Source organism: Triticum aestivum, chromosome 7B (genome assembly GCF_018294505.1).
Source record: "Triticum aestivum cultivar Chinese Spring chromosome 7B, IWGSC CS RefSeq v2.1, whole genome shotgun sequence".
Classification (NCBI taxonomy): domain Eukaryota; kingdom Viridiplantae; phylum Streptophyta; class Magnoliopsida; order Poales; family Poaceae; genus Triticum; species Triticum aestivum.
Genome location: NC_057813.1, coordinates 459,580,790 through 459,596,896, shown reverse-complemented (window position 1 = coordinate 459,596,896; position 16,107 = coordinate 459,580,790). Strand labels below are relative to the sequence as shown.

At 50.3% G+C, this 16,107-nt stretch overlaps 1 protein-coding gene across 4 annotated transcripts; it reads left to right on the top strand.

Annotated features, from left to right (window-relative positions):
* Nucleotides 1-11,665: 11,665 nt before the first annotated feature.
* LOC123160375 (uncharacterized) lies at nucleotides 11,666-13,422 on the top strand. Of its 4 annotated transcripts, none has more exons than XM_044578191.1 (4): nucleotides 11,666-11,840; nucleotides 11,939-12,139; nucleotides 12,248-12,430; nucleotides 12,523-12,796. In XM_044578191.1, exons 1-4 carry the CDS (start codon nucleotides 11,823-11,825, stop codon nucleotides 12,571-12,573), a joined length of 453 nt encoding a protein of 150 aa, XP_044434126.1. In that variant the 5' UTR covers nucleotides 11,666-11,822; the 3' UTR covers nucleotides 12,574-12,796. The 4 variants fall into 4 exon arrangements, with proteins under 4 accessions (XP_044434126.1, XP_044434127.1, XP_044434125.1 ...); XM_044578192.1 differs by lacking the exon at nucleotides 12,523-12,796 and adding an exon at nucleotides 13,279-13,422 and having other exon boundaries at nucleotides 11,677-11,840; XM_044578190.1 differs by having other exon boundaries at nucleotides 11,683-11,840; nucleotides 11,942-12,139; nucleotides 12,514-12,796.
* The last annotated feature ends 2,685 nt before the right edge of the window (nucleotides 13,423-16,107 follow it).

Sequence of the window (16,107 nt, the reverse complement as noted above, 5' to 3'; positions counted from 1 at the left end):
GGGCGGCCGGAAGCGGGACGGTGAGGGCTGGCGAGAGCGGCGACAGTGGGCGCGAGGTGAGCGCGGCCACGGCGCCGGCGGCCTGGGAGGCACAGGGGAAAACGGGCTTAGGCCGGTGCGGCGGCAATCGGAGAAAGCCCTGGCGGCGGTGAGAGGAGAGGGGGGACAAGGCGTGCGCGCATCAGGCGCGGTCAGGGTTGGCGTCAGCAGGGAGGAACGGGGCGGCGCGGGCGAGACAGGGCCGCGATGATGCGGTGGCTGGCCGGGACGGGGACGCGGGCGTAGAGAGGCGTCGGGGGTGACCGCGGGCGCGGTCAGCGCGGCGACCACGGGCGTAGGGAGCAGAGGGGAGTGGAGAGGGGCGAGGCCTCATAGGTGTTCGCAGGGTCCATGGCAGCGGGGGTCGAGGGGGCGATGGGGACAACAGGCGACGTGGGAGCAAGCCGGTGGGGAGGAGGAAGCAGGCCGGCGGGGAAGAGGCGCCGGCGAGTTCCAGGCAGCGACGGGCGCGCGGGGTCGAGGGGCGAGGGGATCGGGATCCCGATCCAGATCCAGCGGGGGGGGGGGGGGGGAAGAGGAGTGGTGCGAGTGGGAGTGGTGGGTGGATTAGGGTTTCGGGAGTGGGGGTGGCCTAAGTAGGCCAGGGGTGGGACGGCAGGTCACTCGGCCACACGGCCAAATGGGCCAAGGCCGAGTCGGAGGGGGGGGGGGTAAAGTTGTTTTCCTTTTTTTATTTTTTTATTTTATATTTCTATTTTACTATTTTTATTTTAGTTTCCTTTTGAATTTGGTTTTATAAACTACACCACTGGTTCCTAATTTAGTTTTAATAAGTATGCCACTGCCCCATAAATTTTTGGCAATAAAACAAATAGTTTAATATTTTATCAAATTGAAAAGGGTAGTTAGTTAAATGTTTTGCTGCTGTTTTAAATATTTTAGTGCACTTACACCTTTTTATAAAATTGTGGTTTCCCCACAATAATTACCTATGCATTATTTGGCAACACCCCAACATTTTTGTTTTAATGTTTGGAAAACTTTGACTGTTTGCTGAATTTAAATTTGAATTTGAATCGGTTTCTAATCAACGCGAGTTTATCATTAGTAACCGAGGTGACGTGGCATCATTACGAGGGGGTTACTGTAGCTTAATTACCTGGGCGTCACATGCTCTCACATAACGAAGCCATGCTCGAGGCGGTCTTCGAGAATTCTAGCTCCCTCGTAGGTACGGTTGACCAGCGGGAGTTCTCGTTGGACCTAGACTTTCTAGGTTGTCACTCCGAGGACTTGCTTTACATGGTTGCCCTTTTACGAAGGAAGGGAGGAAAAGGTGTGGGAGTTTGTTTGTAGGCTGCCGCTTGGGAAGGCACCAGGGCTAGATGGATTCACTGTGGAGTTCCTCCAGTCAAGTATGCACTTTGTAGAGGTTTGTGTACTTTACCCGCTTGTCACACCTTTCTACTACTAAACTCAACTATAGAGTAGCCAAATAGACTAGGACGAGACTTTTAGGAAGCAGTAGTATGTACCACCTGTCAGACCCATATAAGCTAACAACACCTGCATGGGTTAGTCTGTCGGGTCAGCTTTCCCGCAACTTACTTGGTCAAGACATGAAAGTGCTAGTTATCAACTAGAGGGGGGGGGGTGAATAGGCGATTTTTATGAAAGTCTTCGAAATAGGCAATGTCTTCGAGGATACATAAGCGAAACAAAAGCTTAATAGAGTACAACGGTAGATAAACTACACTAGTCATGCTAGAATGTCAATAAATAGTACAGGTGATGCATGAAGACAAATAGCAGCTAGGTAGAACAAATCAGATATGGAAGATAGTGTGAAGACAAATATGTAATCAGAGAGAATGTCTTCACACAATGTCTTCGAACAGAACAAGCATGCAAAGACTTCACGAAACTAAACAATAAGTAAAGGAGTGAAGTGATAGAACCAGTTAGTCGGTGAAGACAAAGGATTTGTTAGACCAGTTCTAGTTGATGTGAAAACTGTACGTCTAGTTAGGGAGGCTGAGATTGAACTCAGAAGACCATGTCTTCACCTTATTCCCCTTGAGCTAAGACCCGTAGATCTCTCCCAATCACTCAGGTAAGTCTTCAAGGTAGAGTTCCAAACCTTCACAAACTTCGTTCACCGGCAATCCACAACGACTCTTGGATGCTTAGAACGCGACGCCTAACCGATTGGAAGATCATAGTCTTCAAGTGTAACAAGCCTTCGGTTCACGTGGAACAGAAAGACTTCAGTGATGCCCAAAACACTTTGGGCTAGCTGTGGGTGTTTTGGGTTTTCCCTCACAAGGATTCTCTCTCATAGGCTTTGGAGGTGGGTTGCTCTCAAACAACAAAACTCGTGCACAAACTCGGATGACACTCGGATGCTCAGAACATGACGCCTAACCGACTGGAAGATCACAGTCTTCAAGTGTAACAAGCCTTCGGTTCACGCGGAATGGAAAGAATTCAGTGATGCTCAAATACTTTGGGCTTGGGGTGTTTTGGGTTTGTCCTCGCAAGGATTCTCTCCCAAAGGCTTCGGAGGTGGGTTGCTCTCAAAAGACAAAAGTCATGCACAAACTTGGAGCAGCCACCAACTTATGGTGGAGGGGGTGGGCTATATATAGCCAGGAGGCAACCCGACATGATATGTCTGACCCTGGGTCAGTGGACAACCGACACGTGTCCAATGGTTAGATTTGAAACACACGCGGCAATTTGACTTGGGCTCCAAGTAAAGCTGACTCAACCAACTCTAGAAGAGATTTTCTCTCATTGTCTTCACTTGAAGGCATAGGATTTTATGTTGAGCATCACATCAGTTTTCTAACTTTGTTTATCTCGACTCCACTTAACAATTCAGTGGTTCCTATGCCTTCGGAAAGAAGAAAATGAAACTACCAAAAGACTACGTCTTCATGCTCCATTGTCTTCAAGCGAATGTCTTCACATGTCATTATCTTCAACATGAATGTCTTGTGAACCACCATTGTCTTCAGTGTCTTCATACATTTTTAGGGGTCATCTTTGATGGGTATACTGAATCAATAGGGACTTCTACCTGTGTTCTCCTGTGAATCTCACAAACACATCAAGTTTGTCGTCAATACTCCAAAACCAACTAGGGTGGCACTAGATGCACTTACAAGACAGAGCCCATACGACTCATGATTACACATGGAAGCTACCTAACCTGGAAATCATACAATCACTTCGAACCTGGGCAGCGGTCCCAGCCTACAAACTCTTGAAGACCCAATCAAAGCCAATCCTCCCAGATGATACATTAATTAAGCTGTTACTAAGTAGTCATTCAAATATAGTTACTTTTCAACTAGTGTGGTCCTAGCCCGTTACTTCATAGCATCTAAGAATTGTCTATGATGGTTACAATCAATAGGGTAAAGGAACCTAAGTTTTTGATACTCAGTTAATGCAATATCATAGCATAAGCCTAAACTCACACACTATCATGACATACTACAATTCATATCAAAATTGGGAAGTCGTGATCAAACTGAAACTTGCCTGGGTTGTTGATGTTGTTGGAGATATGCCCTAGAGGTAGGGCTGGACTAACGAGCAGCTCGGCTTGTTAAGCTCGTGCTCGTTAAGGCTCGGCTCGTTAAGCTCGTTAAGATTAACGAGCAGAAAACCCTGCTTGGCTCAGCTCGTTTGAAGCTCGTTAAGCTCGTGATCGCTCGCGAGCGATCGCTAACAGATTATAGTGTGTTACCATATACATGATGAACCTGTAGGCATGGTTTTCAAGATGAAATATGGTGACTACAAAAAGAAATAAAGTAGTTTGTTGCCTCATATGTCGATTAGATTAAATAGATGGGCTGAGATGCTACAAAAAGTTTGTCACGTAATATGAAAATATGTGTTGTGTTGTTACTAATGAGCTTAACGAGCTACTCGTGAAACTCGTTAGCTCGCTCGTTAAGCTCGTTAAGCTTAACGAACTAAAATCAATGATTGGCTCTGTTCATTAAGAAGCGAGCTACGAGCTTAACAAGCCGAACTATTGAGCGTTCATTAAGCTCACGAGCTATGAGCTTTTGGTCCAGCCCTACCTAGAGGCAATCATGTATTATGATATTTCCTATGTATTTATGAACAAAGATAGTCCTTGGAAATTATCAATGGTGTGTATCGACAACCATTGTCTACTTGGTGATTGGCATGCCTTTCTAGAGGCCGCTACCAACCGAGCAGGTCAGAGGTGATCCGACCTGCGACCAAGCAGACCTGAATCTAAGGGGTCACACGCTTATGGGAAGGGACCTGTGAGGCCGGATCCGACTCCACGAGTCAGATGTGATCCTACTCGGACTTGTATCCAGGCCAAACAGACTTTGGGCTTTAGGATCCGTGTGAGGCCCAGGTGTTGAGCCCACGACGGATGCCTATATATAGTGAAGGTGCAGTGCATTCATTTGATGAATCGCTTCGGCACCATCACTAGGTTTTGCATGTGTTATGAATAGCCACCTCCACCCGTTGCCGATTGTGTGATTGGATCTAGTAGTCTGCCACACGGTGTCCCTCCTGCACGCGCGGATACCGTTAGAGGCGGTGGACTTCCGCCGCTCCAACAAACCAATACGTGGGATCCAAGGACTGGCTGTTCGAGGAAGATCGGACGAGGAGGAGACAACTGCGGAGACACGCTGCCCTAACTCTACTTCCACTGCATGGCACTGTGCTCTAGTGGTAACGATCCGTGATCCATCTCTTGTACCATGTTCCTGGATGGTCTGCGGGTAGGAATTTTTAATTTGCAGTTGACACACCCTACCGTAGAGCCCAATATATGTCACTCGTTCACTCCACTCATAGGTGTTGCACTCCTCGTGACCTAAACATCGAGACAACACGTACTACATACATAAGAAGAAGATCCATGCAAAGGGAATACTTGCATGAGTGAAAATATGAACCAGTAACACACACACACACACACACACGCGCGCGCGCGCGCTAGTAGTCTATTCAGTTTAGAGTGGGGTTGGTTCATGTCCATTTGGATCACCTTCATTTGATTTATGTGTTAGGGTTTTGGTTGACATGAATTTCAGTTACAATTTGAGTTCCATTTTAACCTTGGTTTCGTTTTAAAATTGAAATTCATTTTTAAGTTTGTATTTGGTTTTAAATGAATTTCATAATTTAACTTGGTTTGGTTTAAATAAATTTCATAATTAAACTTGGTTTGGTTTCAAATAGAATTCATATTTGAATTTGAATTTGTTTTAACCTTTGGCTTCATGTTTGGATTTGAAATAGGTTCAAATAATTTGAAAGGTTTTACTTGAATTCATATTCAAGGTTTGGATTGGATTCAAGTAGATTCGAAGATAAGGTTCAAAATTGTTTGAATTAATTCCGAATTTAAATTTAAATTTGAATTTCAGAAGTTGGTTCAAGTCTAAATGAGTTCATACTTGATCAAGGTTGGTTCATGAATTCAATAGAAAAAGGTTCCATTTGATTTGGATTCATGAATTGGATTATAGCTTCCATTTAAGTTTGGATTCAAAGTCAACTTAAGTATGAATTTTCTAAAGAAAAAATGGTTCAATTTAATTCTAAGGTTTAATTTAAACTTCTGGAACATAAAGTAAAAAAAAGAATGATTGAATTTAGTTTCTTAATTTAAAAGTTATAAATAGATTATTTCAAAATATTTTGATTTAAAGCTTTTGTTAAACTTTATTTGAATTGAGAATTTGTTTTGTTCAAATCTGAACTTTGGTGAGTCCATTTAAAGTTCAAGTTAATAGGATCATTTTGCAAAAGAATAATTGAAATTGGAGTTGTGGTTTGTATTTTAGACCCTAATTAAATTTGGATTTTGTTGTGTTTGAAATTTAAATTTATATTATTCAAAAGTTTCACGCCAGTTTAAAGGTAAAAAGTTGTGATGGTTTTAATTACAGTATTTCTTGCAAAAATTACAAATAATAAGTTGGACGGATTATTTTTATTTTAAATCAAGGGACATGTGGCGTGTTTTGATTGGCTAATGTTGTTTTGTTTAAGTGGTCTATTGTGGAGTGTCAGATCTAAGATGGACTACTCACACAGCGTACCGGTTCGCGAGTTTAAGTGATCTATTCCTACTCGCTGGATCTAGATCAGATAGTCAAGATGGAGAGGTGCTCACCAAGCGGTGCTAGGTCAACGCAGATGGAGATGACGGTGGTGTGTGACTCATGTCGACGTCTCTAGTGGTCTTTGGGCTCGGGAAGGGGTTGTCAGCACGTAGGTCATCACGGCGAACTCATGGGTGACCTTAGCGTCGTCGGGCCTATTCTCCTGTGGTGTTGGCGGCTCGCCAGAGTTGCGTTGGTACTCGGTTGCATCGGGAAGTGCTCGCGCTCGACACTCTGGTGCTTCTCTAGACAAGGAAATGAGTCAGAGGGGTAGAGAGGGAAAAGGTGTTACCAAAAGAGTGGTGAAGACATAGGTGGCGGCGGAATGGCTCGCTGGAGCGTGATGGCGGATAGCAGACGATTACGAGCATCATGGCGGCGCATAGGTGCGCACGAGTTGGGGAAATGAGAGAGGGGTCAATGGGGGTTTATAGGTTGGCTCGGGAGGCTCTAGGAGCTTCGTGCGCGTCGTGAGGATGTGGGCGCCTGCAGTTGCAGTTGTGTTGTTCATTCGGGAGGAGGAGATGATGAGTGGGGTTGTGGCGTCGGTGAGAGGGAGTGTGTGGGGTGCGACGACCGTTGGATCTGGGATGGCTGGAGGAGATTAGATCGGGTGTAACAGTTCTTTTTTCTCTTTTAAACGCGTGAGCGAAGCTGACTGGGCTGCCTAGTCGGACCATCCTGTTGGGTTGTTGGCTCGGCTGGGCCTTTTCTTTTTCTCTTTTGTTCTCTCTCTCTTTTTAACCTAGGATTTGAACTGAATTTTAATTGGCCCAAATTCATTTTCATTTCAAATCCTTTGAACTCCAAAGGTTGCAAACAAATACTGAGGCTTATATAGATCTTAGGAAAAATATTTCCAGCCCATATGTATATTTAGAAAAATTATTTTCATTTAAAGGATTTAATATGACTATTAAATAAATTCAAATTGAATTTAGGGTTTATAAAATAGTCAAATAAATTCCAAAACTACCAAAATGCACTGAAATCATGGTATGCATATGCTTTATATGTTCACATCCTAGTTTGATTTTTTTAGATGTGACACCAGCCTCATGGCCAGCAGGCCTGGGCACTTCCAGGGCCCTCGACTGGCACAGGGAGCCCTTTCCTCAAAAGTTCTATACCTTTGTGTGCAAGCCATGTACTCCTCAACCAATCAGGGATCTAGATCAATTAGAAACCTTGTAACCCTAGGCCTTGTCCTCCTTTATAAAGCAAGGCTAGGGGGTAGTATGGGGCATCTAACTCATAGTCATTGCCTTGGTAGCAATCCCTACCTCATACTTGTAACCCTCTTACACAAGGTGTTTCCACCATTAATCAAAGCAAAACAGGAGTGTGGTATTACCTTGACCATGATCCTGAACCTGGGTAAAACCCTCGTGTGTGATCCCCTCTGGAACATCCGGTCGCGCTCTCCACCATACTAGGACGGCGGTTTTCAGTACCATCACTTTTCTCGTGGGAATCCCATCTGGGCTTCCTGCTACGTGCATCATCCCATGAGTATTGTCAGGAAATTAGGGCATGTACAATGGTTGATAAGACAGTCTTATCTTAAGTCTTCCATGTAATTTAGAGATGACAAAAAAAGATGTCTACAATGGATCATTTCTTAGTCTTATCTTTAATAACTAGCTATTCCTAAAAACATGGTGAGACATATTGTGCTAAGAGATCATCTCTTGTCTTCTCTTAAACATGGTGAGACAAGCCTTTTCTACGAGTTCTCTCTCCTTCACCTCATCATTTATCCTACGTGTCATTTCTAAGATAGCACCATTGTACATGCCCTTAATTATACCAACAACTCTCTTGCGAGGATTGTTGCTGGACCACGGAGTGTCTTGCAGCACACAACAAGTTGTGTCTTGTGCAACCAGTCATAGGAGAGGATGGACTACCTCCTCTCTGGCTACTCCTTCTCGTGCATGGTCTGGCACGAGCTACTCTCCTGGATCAGGTCGACTGCCAGTGAACCAGATGAGGAGGTGGGGCAACCGACGCCCGCATCGCCTCCGCAGGCGGCACAGGCAGAAACAAATCTCTGCCGCCGGCACCCCTTCCTCTGTGTCTCCCTCTCATCGCCGCTGGCTTATGCCGCCGGGGAAAGCCCGCTGGCGGTCGGCGGCGGCGGGATCCTCCACTTCGCATGGCCCTAGTGGTGTGTGTGTGTGACGTCCGTGGTGGTCAATGCAGAAATTGCATGGTGCCTCAGAGCTGCAGTTACTTGTCCTGGCCGCTGCTACAACGCTCGACACTCGGAAGGTACGGTAACAGGCGGGTGGTAGACTTGGTGGCTGCGATCGGCGGTTCCGTGGCCCGATCTGGGCGTTGCAGCTCGCCGGGCTCTAGCCGTGAACAGAGCGTGGGAACCGTGGCAGCGACCTGGGTCTCTTCTGCAGCGACGACGGTCATGGTGACGACCACGGCGGCACCCCTGGGCGCCTGGCGAGGCGGCAGACGGCTGTTCCACCACGGCAGCGAGGGCAGCGTGGGGCCGACCATCCTAGGGTTCCCGACCCAGATCTATTCCCCTTCGACGGCGGTCCTAGGGTTCTTCTAGCGCCAAGACGGTGTTCTGCTTTATGTCGGCCTTCATTGATCTAGCCATTGACGAGTTTCGGAAGGCTCCGCCAGAGTTTTCTATTGGGTGGTTGACACGTGTAGATTGCTGGATCGGATGGAATTCGGTCGTGGGTGCCCCTATTTTAGCCCGCTTGGCTTGAGGAGGGCGTGACACGAAGTTCGTTGTCTGTTACATTATAATGGGACATGTCGTTATTTTAATTTCCATGACGAATAAGTGGCGAAGAACGTCATGGTGGCTGAGGTCTGAGGCCTAGTAATGGTGGATCGAGTCTTTGTGGCGATGATTACCTTGCTTGGTGATTCGTGACTTGTAGGAGCTGCATCGTCAAGTGGGGGCGGTAGCACAGGCGGAGTACAGAGTCTTAGCTTTTTGGATGAAAACCCAAGGCCTGGCCTTAATTGGTTGTGACTGGCAGTGACCTTATTGAAGGCATTGTTTTAAGAGCGCGGATCTTCTTCAGAGTGAAAACCTAAGATTTAGGATCGGGCGATGACGGTGCGTGTGCACTGTTTCCTTCTTGGAGGCGTCACTTTTGGAGAATTGGACTTTGGGCATTGTCCAGGTGATGGTTCGTGTTGCAGCTACAAGGAATTGATCACTATATAGCGGGCCCTTTCTTTTTTTCTCTTCTTTTTGTATTTTGGCCATGTGCATCCGTAATGTCTTTACGATATTGCGTTGTTGCAGAGGCTGGGTGTAATTGGTATCATCATGATATTAATATATTTCCTTTGTCGAAAATGATGAGGAGGTGGACTTTGTGGATTGTGGAAAGAAACTCGCCACTCGCTTCCTACCTCGGCTCGGGATGGCATGTCCTCGGTCATCCAGCTGGGCTGGTGGCTTCGTGCATCTAGAAGCATCGTGATGCAATCACCTTCGACAGTGCTCGTCTCAGCCTCGACCATCTCCTTGACACGAAGTCAGAGGCTAGGCAATGGGCTCTAGCGGTCCCGTACGTGCTTGTGGGTTTGCTCTCAGAGGGAGTCACGACTAGTGTGTAGGGACGTTCTGTTGTGCGTTTGGTGTGTCCTTCCTTGAGCTATTCTACGTTGGGGCTTGTAACGAGTCTTCTCTCTATCAATGCAATAAAATGCAAATTTATTTGTGTTTCTTGAAGAAGAAAGTTCGGAACAACGCAAGAGTACCACTTTATATGAGGGGACAGGTTACAAAGAATCTGTGGCAGTGGAGGGCTTGGGAGATAGTAACACTCTACTTCTATTGGGAAGGTTCCCACCATTCAAGAACCTTTGGGAACTGAATCTTCTGAGCTCTAGTAGGCACCTCAGCGCTTTCCTTGTTCTACAGAACCCTCCAAGCTGGCCCCATGGCATTTGGCGCCCCCGCTCTATTACAAACGCCTAGCAGAGTCTTTGAGACGTTGATTGCACCGTGGACGGGAGCGACTGTCCCTGGCGGTGAGCCGGGGAGTGGGTGTGCAGGCATGCATGCGACCCGTCCCGTACCTAATAAATAGTACTAGTACTAGCGGTCATGGCCTCATGGGTGGAGTAACTCTCGCAGAGATCGCAATCTTTCTTGCATGCATTCCCCGGCCAGCCAGCCGCGCTCGCAGCAGTTAAAACCTGCCGGCGACCGGCGTGAATCGTCAATGCAGCACTCATTCTCCGCTGGCTGCTACGGACGAGCAGCCCAGCGGCGACCCATGATCATCCACGAGTCAGGCCAACTCCATTACACGATCTCAAATGGACGTCTGTTATGTCCGGTTTTAGTTGAAAGCGTCCAACGCGCAGACCAACCCTAAATCGTCCGCCTTGTCCTCGCGCCTCAACCTCCCGCGAGCTCGCGCTCTGGCTACGCCGCGACCTACCGAGCTCGACCGCGGCTCCGCGCCCCGCCCTGCACCTGCCCGTGCCCTCGACGGGGCCTGCAGGCCGGCGCGCGCCACGCCGCGCTCGCCTGCGCCTGCGCATGCCGCGCCCGCCTGTGCCACGCGCGCCGCGCCGTGCCCGCCTGCGCTCGCCCTGCTCCGCGTCGTCGCCCGCGCGCCCCCGCCTGCCACCACGCCCCGGCCGCGCCCCGCCTCGCTCCGCCCCACCCGCGCCCGCTTCGCCCCACCCGCCCTTGCCTCGCGCTCGCCCTCGCGCAGGGGCAACAGCCGAGCCGCCGCGCCCCTAGCCGCCCTTGCGCCGTGCTCGCCACAGCCACCGCGAGCCGCGGCGCCGCGCCCGCTCGGCCCTGCAGCCGTCGCAGTCGCCGCGCCGCGCCGCGCCCCGCATGCTTGCCTCGCCACGCACGTCCCTGCGCGCGCCCGCTCGCCGCATGCGCGCTCGCCGAGCCCGCCCGCCTTGCTTGCTCGCCGTCGCATGCATCAGTGGGTGATGGGTTGGTGGACCCTTTTTATTTGTATGACAGACGGGCCAAACCGCACATGCAAGCGGACCGAGGCGGACGAGGAGTGGCCAGAAAGTGTCCGTCTGTGTCCGCTTTGGCCTCAAAACGAGACCAACTTTAATTCAGAGATGGGGTGAAACGGACATGAAACAGACAAAAAAGTAAAATAGGATCTGCCGCTAGGTCATCTGGTATGTCCGGTTTACCTCAAACGGACACACCTGGATAAAATGGGGTCGTGCGGTGAAGTTGGCCTGAGTAGTACAGTTGATCAGGCTCCGTGGAACCTTCATCCAAGTCCGGGCCTGCGTGTCAGCGTCGCCCATGGCCGGATCTAACTAACGAACTCACCCACCGCCACCGGTATCCATCACCGCTCGAGCATGCCTGCTTCGCGCATATCGCAGTGCGTACGGCACAGTGTGTTACTCAAACGCAGCCGCGCGATTAGCATGCATGCAGGCCGCCCAGCCTTTTGCTCCCCCTGCCCTTCTACGTGCAGCAATTGAATGGCGCACGCTCCCCCTAGGAGGCTGCCACCCCACGACGAAATGCTCCCATCCCCGGTAGTAGTATAAATCCGCGAATCTGCCACCACCTTTCTGCGCCACCGATCCTTTAGCCACGACGGCACCTGACCTGATCAATCCATCGGAAGACCTTCTCGCCCACACACAGACATGGACATGGAGATGGAGGTGAGTCCAACAAAGCATGCCGTTGTCGGCTTGGTTCTCTAGCTCGTACTACTATATCGTTGGATGCTGATGCGAGTGTGCTACATACCTGTGTCCAGCAGAGGATGATGGGGTGCCAGATCCCGGCGTTCGGGGTGTGGAACTACTGCAGCGACCTGCCCATCACGCAGTACTTCGACCTCGCCATGCAGGCCAGGCTGCTCAAGCGCCACCGCCGCTGCTGCGACGCCGGTGGCGGTGAACGCCGCCTCGTGCTCTTCGGCGCGTCGCCGTCTCCACGCAAGCCGCCCCAGATCAAGGTACGCACACACGACATGCTTGGGTTTCCAGGCTTGTCATTTTTCGTCACCTTTTAGGATGGAGTTGGCTGATTGGGTCCGATGTACATTTTGGGCGGCCTCGGTCAGGTGATAAGGAGGGAAGTCGGGGAGAAGCAGAGCGACGGCGGCGAGCTGCTGCGGGAGCTGGACGGCGGCATGGGAGGGAGGGTGGCTTCTGACAGCGCGACCAAGCGCGTGGCTGCTGCCGGGGCCGTGGACGAGGACCTCTACAAGGTGCCACGGCCGCTCGTATACCAAAAACCTCGAAAGGTAGTACGTGGGTGTTTACAAACAACCCTGCTCTATAGCTTTTTGCCTTGCAACGATTAATTGTCTGTCTAAAAAAAATTCAGACGAGGAAGGTGGTCTGGAGTTTGTGGATTGGGTGCCTGGGGCTTGACTGCATCGCCTAACAAAACTGGAAACGGCTTATCATCTTCAAGCTTCATCAGAATAATAGTGTGCCATGAATGCGTTACCTGCTCGATTTGGCTGTACTTCTCTGTGCTCTACAACTAGCTTCCACTTATCAACAGCACTGGTGTTCTATATATAACGTTTTATAAGCTTTCAATAACACTGTACTGTCTGTAACTTGTGTGTGTATTACTACCAAAGGAACATATCCTGCACTTTGATTTTGTGGACGCAAAAAATTGCAGTAAGGCTCTCGATGGCTAAAGCCAGCGCTTTTGGTTCAGAGGAACTCAATCTCCTTTGGAAGATGAATGTGCCTATAAAGATTAGGATCTTTCTTTGGCAATTGGTTCGAGGCCGCCTCCCCTCGGGAGTAGAGGTGTTGTAGCGAAACGGACGTAGCGATGAGAATTAATTGCCCATTATGCGAGACTTCGGAAGACTCCATCCACATCTTCTTCACGTGCCCTTCCGTGATTTTTCTATGGAGCTCTCTTAGGGAGGCGATCGGTGGCAGGCGGTTGGTGTCATGGCAGCCTCCCGGATAAGTTTCGGGAAGTCCTAAATCCCCCCCCGCCATGTGGGCGGTAGTGGGTGCTCTTGCCTGGCCGTCATGGAACACCCGCGATAAGCTAGTGATTGAACATGTGATTCCTCACCGTGCAACTGAGTCAATCTATAAAATATGTGGCTTCTTACAGCTCTGAAGACCGCTGAGTAAGCGGCGTGCCCGTGATAGCATCGACTGGATCATCACCGAGCTCCGGTACGTCGTCATGCGCCTTGCTCCACCGACACCGCTGAGGGAGTTCTGGATTAGGGGGTATCCGGACAGCCGGACTATATACTTCGTCCGGACTATTGGAGCGTGAAGATACAAGACTCAAGACTCCGTCCCGTGTCCGGATGAGACTCTCCTTTGCGTGGAAGACAAGCTTGACGATCCGGATATTGTATTTCCTTCCTTGTAACCGACTCTATGTAAACCCTAGCCCTCTCCGGTGTCTATATAAACTGGAGAAGTTGGTCCTTAGAAGGCCGATCACAATTACAATCATAATCATCATAGACTACCTTCTAGGGTTTAGCCTCTACGATCTCGTGGTAGATCTACTCTTGTACTACTCATATCATCAATATTAATCAAGCAGGAAGTAGGATTTTACCTCCATCGAGAGGGCCCGAACCTGGGTAAACATTGTGTCCCTTGCTTCCTGTTACCATCAGCCTAAGACGCACAGATCGGGACCCCCTACCCGAGATCCGCCGGTTTTGACATCGACATTGGTGCTTTCATTGAGAGTTCCTCTGTGTCGCCGCTGCAAGGCTTGATGGCGCCTTCAATCGTCAACAACACGGTCCAGGGTGAGACTTTTCTCCCCGGACAGATGTTCGTGTTCAGCGGCTTTGCGCTGCGGGCCAATTCACTTGGCCAACTGGAGCAGATCGACAGCTACGCCCCTGGCCACCAGGTCAGGTTCGGAAACCTGAACTACACGGCCGATATCCGCGGAGACTTGATCTTCGACGGAATCAGGCCTGTGCCAGGAGCACCGGACAGTCACGATGAGCACGGCCTAGACCTGTTGTCGGACAGTGATCGGGATATTACCCCTGCAGTAGCCCCGGACCTAAATCCGGAGCAAACTGCATGGCCCAAGGACGGGTGGATGGACCCCGCCCCGCAGGCTGCACACTCATCGGCGGTAGAGCCGAACCCAGGCCTCACCTCTAGGGACGCCTGTTATTCCGGACCCCCGGACTCGTATCCGGTTGTAGGTTCCAGTCCGCGCGCTCCCGAGCCCGCCGAGCCTGGTTGGGCTCCGGTAATGAAGTTTACCGCTGCAGATATCTTCCAGCACTCGCCCTTTGGCGACATGCTGAATTCATTAAAGTCTCTCTCTTTGTCAGGAGGCTCTCGGCCGAACTATGTCCGGCTCGAGTGGGAAGCTAGCGACGAAGGAATTCGTTGCCCACCCACCACCCACTTCATAGACACGGTCGATGATTTGACCAACGTGCTTGACTTCGACTCCGAAGACATCGACGGTTTGGACGACGATGTAGGAGAAGAACAGGAACCCGCACCCACGGGGCGGTGGACAGCCACCTCTTCATACGACATATATATGGTGGACACTCCGAAAGAAACCAATGGCGATGAGGCAACGGAGGATAACCCCTCCAAGAAGAAAGCAAAGCATGGGTGTCGCCAGCGCCGCTCCAAGCCCCGCCACAGTAATACCGGCACCGTAGACGAAAACAATCCGGACGGTGCCGAAGATGAATACAACCCCGATCAGCCCGCCTTCAAGCAGGCCGAGCAGGAAGATGGGCAGGACAGCCCAGATGAACAGGCGACGGACGGGTATCCGGAGGAGGACAACTACATGCCCCCTCCGAAGACGAGATTAGCCTCGATGACGACGAGTTCGGCGTGCCTGAGGACCCCGTGGAGCGGGAGCGCTTCAAGCGTCGGCTTATTGCCATTGCGAGGAGCCTGAAGAAGAAACAGCAGCAGCTTCAAGCTGATCAAGACCTGCTCACAGACAGATGGACAGAAGTCCTGGCAGCCGAGGAATATGGACTCGAGCGCCACACGGCTGACCGGCCACCTCGTGGCCGGGATAAAACGGCATATCAGCCCGAATACCAGCCCGCAGCCCCGCGCCAGTTTACCACAGCCCGGGGCAATACTTAGGACCTATGAGACAGATTGGAAAACACCGCAGGACAATCAAGATCGATCTACGGATCACGGGGGCGCGCTACAGCACATGACGATGACCGTCATACCAGATACACTAACAGTAAATCCGGCCGGGCCGAACACAATCAACCAGATTTAGTCGGACTGCGTTGCGACATAGCCTGGCACAGAGGCGCCGCACACCCCCTCTGCCTCACCGATGAAGTGATGGATCATGAATTCTTAGAAGGGTTCAAACCCATAAATATTGAATCATATGATGGCACAACAGACCCCGTAGTATGGATTGAAGATTTCCTTCTCCACATTCAGATGGCCCGCGGAGACGATCTACACGCCATCAAGTATCTTCCCCTTAAGCTGAAAGGACCCGCCCGGCACTGGCTAAACAGCCTGCCCGCAAATTCCATTGGCAGTTGGGAAAACCTGGAAGACGCATTCCTGGACAACTTCCAAGGCACATATGTGTGACCACCGGACACCGATGACTTGAGCCACATTACTCAACAGCCTGGAGAATCAGCCAGGAAATTCTGGACTCGGTTCCTAACTAAAAAGAACCAAATAGTTGACTGTTCGGACGCCGAGGCCCTGGCGGCCTTTAAGCATAATATCCGCGACGAGTGGCTCGCCCGACACCTCGGCCAGGAGAAACCCAAGTCCATGGCAGCTCTCACGACAATAATGACCCGCTTTTGCGCGGGCGAGGACAACTGGTTGGCTCGCAGCAGCACTACGCCTATTCTGGCACTCCATACGTCCGTGACAATAACGGCAAGCCACGGCGCAATAGACACAAGCGATGGAACAACGGCGACAA

Excerpts from the sequence above, each read along its gene's own strand:
- LOC123160375 (XM_044578189.1), top strand. Across the intron at positions 12,140-12,247 it reads GCAAGCCGCCCCAGATCAAG|GTGATAAGGAGGGAAGTCGG; the intron begins GTACGCACACAC and ends GGCCTCGGTCAG. Across the intron at positions 12,431-12,513 it reads TATACCAAAAACCTCGAAAG|ACGAGGAAGGTGGTCTGGAG; the intron begins GTAGTACGTGGG and ends AAAAAAATTCAG.